Raw genomic sequence first — 4229 nt, 5'->3', positions numbered from 1 at the left:
TTTTTCATATAGTTATATATTATATTTATAATTATTCTAATATATATATATATATATATATATATAAAATTTATTAAATCATGACAATTAAACATTCTAAAAATCGGTTGAACTAACCGATTAATCGATAATCGGACGGATTTTGATTTAATTTGATAAAATCCGGTTAATTCGATGTCTAATTGGTCATAGATTTTATTAATAGGTGGAAAATCAAGCATAATATAAAAGTTTACAAAATTTGTGGGGATTTTAAATATAATTATATATATATATATTATTTGGGTTAATTATCAGATTGGGCACTCACTTCACACCAATATATCATATGGGGCAATCTCAAATTTTCGGTCTAATTTGAAATATTGTTCTCAGAAATTGTATCAATTTTAAAAATAAAAAGTTAAATTCAGAAACAAAACATCAATTTAAAAAGTGTTACTCATGGGGATTTAACACAGTAGGCTATAAGAAATTATGTAGGTACGATTAATTGAATTTCTGCGTCTAAATAATAGCTATATATGGATTATTAGGGTTCTTCAAAACCCATCTCTTCCACATCAATTTTACCAATTTTTTGGGCGTGGAAATTCAATTAATTGTGCCCACATAATCTCTATAGCCTGCTTTTAAAGCCCTATGAGTAACACTTCTTAAACCGTCGATTTGTTTTTGAATTTAACATTTTATTTTTAAGATTGATACAATTTCTACAAAACGGTGTTTCAAATGAGACCGAAAATTCGAGAGTGCCCAAGATAATATATTGGTGTGAAGTGAGTGCCCAATTAGATAATTAACCCTATATTATTTTTACATATATAATATTAAATTAATTTCAAATAATGATCATGTTAATCATTTTGATTAATCGTCAATTTTTTGATTCCCGCTTTTTATAACACTGGATATTTATTTATTTATTGAATCATAATTATAAATATATATACTTATATGTATTGGAGTTTTAATTATAAAGTAATAAATGCATATTAATGAAGAGACATTAATGTCTAATAAATAGGTTAGTATGAAAAGTTAATAATAAATTCACTATTTATAAGTATATGTATAATGAGTTTGGATAGTTTAATCTTTTCAAATCTAATTATGAATAGTCAGTAAGGGTATTTTGGTCTTTTCGAATTAAATTACTCATGGTTGTCCTATTTTATATATATAATAGATGTGCGAATATGCGCGCATGTGTGTCTCGACGTCTAGAGTACACGAGACGATCTGAGCGAGAAGTTTTATTTTGGGAGCAAAGTGAACTTGTTAAAACTCATCACAGCGTAAGTAGAATATTTACCAACTCTTGTCTGAAGGACTTGGCGACTCAATTGTTTAATAAATCATTGCATTTAAAGTTACGTATATATAAAATTTTCTTCTTTTCTTGTTATTTTCGGTCTCTAATTTTTATCTTATTTTAACATTCGCATGTTAATGGTATTGCATGTTCTTATTAATGATATATAAATTGTTCATCATTCCTCGTTGAGATTTTAAATCATGACGTCGTTACTCAAAATGGATGTACTATAATAATTTACATTACATGTTATCAATAATTGAGTTTGTGATGATTATGTCAGAGAATACAAGGTTAAATTAAGATCAAACGATAATGAAAAATAACAATCATGGAGTTGGTGCGACTTGCAATTATTTGAACTACTAAATTACTTGAGTTTTTCTTATTATATTCGTTAAAAAAATTAGTAACAAAAACTAATTGCGCACACTTCTTTTGTATTTTAACACGGCCATTAAGCCTTAAGTTTCTTTTAACAACTGCTAAATGGGCTTATCTTAAATACAAAGGGGTTCAAGACCAATATAAAGTTGTCATTTGAACATGTTAATTCCATACACCAACAAAAAGGGTCATGATTCCGACATTCATTTGCCGGAGAATTTATACGATGTACAGTTTTATAATCGTCGGATGATATATCCAAAAATCGGGATTATAATAAATTTTTGTCACGTTCCGCGCTTTTTTTCTGCTTGATGTCTGTTCAGCGAATATTTTTAGCTAGACGACTAAAAATTATATTACTATGTATTTAGATAGGGTAATTCCGCTAAGTACGTAGTCGGCATTACAGATAATCTTTTGGGCTCTAGCTTGATCCCAGGAAATTTTTATTATAATGGTTTACAGGAAATGCAATGTTGTAAAAGTTTAAAGTCCAACACAAGATCATAACCAGAAGCAAAACTCTAGTTAACAGAACCACATTTTTTCCTGATCTGTCCTTCTTGACCTGTAATAACTCCGATATTTCCCAGTTTTACCATTGATGCTGCAAAATCTCTTGAAAAAAGATAAGGGTACATACTGTAGTCATTCACCATTGCAGCAGTTTCTTGGTTTGCCATTAAGGCCTGATCAGATTCCAGGAGGCCATAATTGTTCACAAGGTTCTTGTAGTACGCGTTATCGAACATGTAAGTGGTGGAAGTGTCCAGTGGATTCAGCTTGTTGTTTGATCCATCTACATTAGGACAGCTTCCTTGCAAGTCTGTTAGTAGTGATGGATGGAGGGTTGGATCAGGCTTGCCGGAACTTTTGAAGTTGAATAGCCTTTGCTTGAATGTGAAGCATTGAGCATAGCCTATAGTATGTGCACCTGCGGATATGTGTTTGAATCATCTGAATTGTGCAGCAATCAATCTTGCTATGGTACATGAAAACGAAAGAAACGTTGTTTTACCTGAGAGAACGACGACATCCTTGGTATCAAGACCATTTGATGTAAACTTGGCAATGATTTTATCCAGAGGCTCAAATGGGGATGGTAAATTAACGTTTGCTGCTTTCATGCTTGCTGTTAATCCGTCTCTACGGCCTAATGAAACTTGCCAATAAGGTCCTCCTGCCTAATAACAATGTAAATATAAAAAAAATAATGCTTACTTCACAGTTGAACTCATAAGTTCAATCATTTTTTGTTACAAGATCCTGAGTCTGACAATATTACATGTACTAGTATATTTACCGCGATGAAATCTAATATAAAAAATTTAATAGAGTTTATGAAATCTGGAAAAAAAAAAATCTTAGTTGTACCGCAGTGACAGCTTCTCTAGCTGCAAGAGTTAATATGTCAGCACAAGATACAGTTGAGGGACAAGCTCTTTCTACATCTGCTTTGATGTTATCAATGATATCGAATCCTTTAACAGAATTCTTGTTAGGGCCTGCATTCTTCTCTCCTTTAAAACGAGCCGTGTCATCAAGAAGAACAGAGCCATCACAGCCCTGTAACACATGAAGAATCACAAGATTAGATGCAGTGTCTCAACAGAACTGAGACGAAAGATCAAGGAATGACATTTTAATTCAATTAATCACAAGTAAGATGTAAAATGGTGATTACATTAACGAAACAATCATGAAAGTGCAACCGAAGCAAAGATGCAGCAACTCTAGTATCGTTCCTGAAAGCTGTCCAAACATTGTACCTAACAATCATAGGCAAATGTGGGCAAGAGCTTTCGTAGAAATTGTAATTAAGCTGGCCATTTGTTATGATAGCCAAAAAAAGAGGAATAACAAGGAAAGACAGCAGTGGATGAGCCATTCTTCTTGACACTGAGACAGTTTTCTCGGTATTATGCAGAACTCTGATGACTTGGTTGAAGACATTAAGGGCATTATATACGTGGAAAAGTGGGAAGATTGAACTGCAGTCATTGGTAGAATGTGGAGAGTGGTCATGCCACTATTGTTGTGATAACCTAATGTCCATGGCCGCCTCTAATGTGCTGCAAGAAACTTATTATCTAGTACAACATGATACAAACTTTTGCCTTTAATGATCACAGATTTTTCTACAAAATTGGCAAAAGTTGAAATATGATCTTACATAAATTTATAACCACAGTGGACTACTTCCACTACAAAAATCCTTTTTTAAGTTTTTACGAATTTGATTAGTATAATCTTCTGGATTTTTTGTCAAAAAATTCAGTAGTATTTGCATATTCTGCAGAAATCACTTTCCATAATAGTCAACTTTTTTTCATAATTTGTCTAGTTGTTTTTCCTCAAGCCTGGTTTCCACAATCACTAAATTCCCAGGCCCGGGCTTTTTGTGCATCTCTAGTAGGGTCTTCGTACATTTAACCCTGCCATGCGTACCTAATTAATTTTGTAAGGAGCTACAATAAATTTCAGAATAACATAATGCTAGCTATGCTTCTTATATTACACT

The 4229-nt window shown here is 32.2% G+C and overlaps 1 protein-coding gene across 1 annotated transcript; it reads right to left on the bottom strand.

Annotated features, from left to right (window-relative positions):
* Positions 1-2111: 2111 nt before the first annotated feature.
* On the bottom strand, positions 2112-3652 carry LOC108200998 (peroxidase 10). Its single transcript, XM_017369287.2, has 4 exons — positions 3393-3652; positions 3083-3274; positions 2727-2892; positions 2112-2642 (listed from the first exon to the last, which is right to left on the bottom strand). The coding sequence occupies exons 1-4, from the start codon at positions 3594-3596 to the stop codon at positions 2233-2235; spliced, it is 972 nt and encodes a 323-aa protein (XP_017224776.2). The 5' UTR covers positions 3597-3652; the 3' UTR covers positions 2112-2232.
* Between the last annotated feature and the right edge of the window lie 577 nt (positions 3653-4229).

The sequence above is a fragment of the Daucus carota genome, chromosome 9, assembly GCF_001625215.2.
Source record: "Daucus carota subsp. sativus chromosome 9, DH1 v3.0, whole genome shotgun sequence".
NCBI lineage: Eukaryota > Viridiplantae > Streptophyta > Magnoliopsida > Apiales > Apiaceae > Daucus > Daucus carota.
This window is presented reverse-complemented; position numbering and strand designations above follow the sequence as displayed.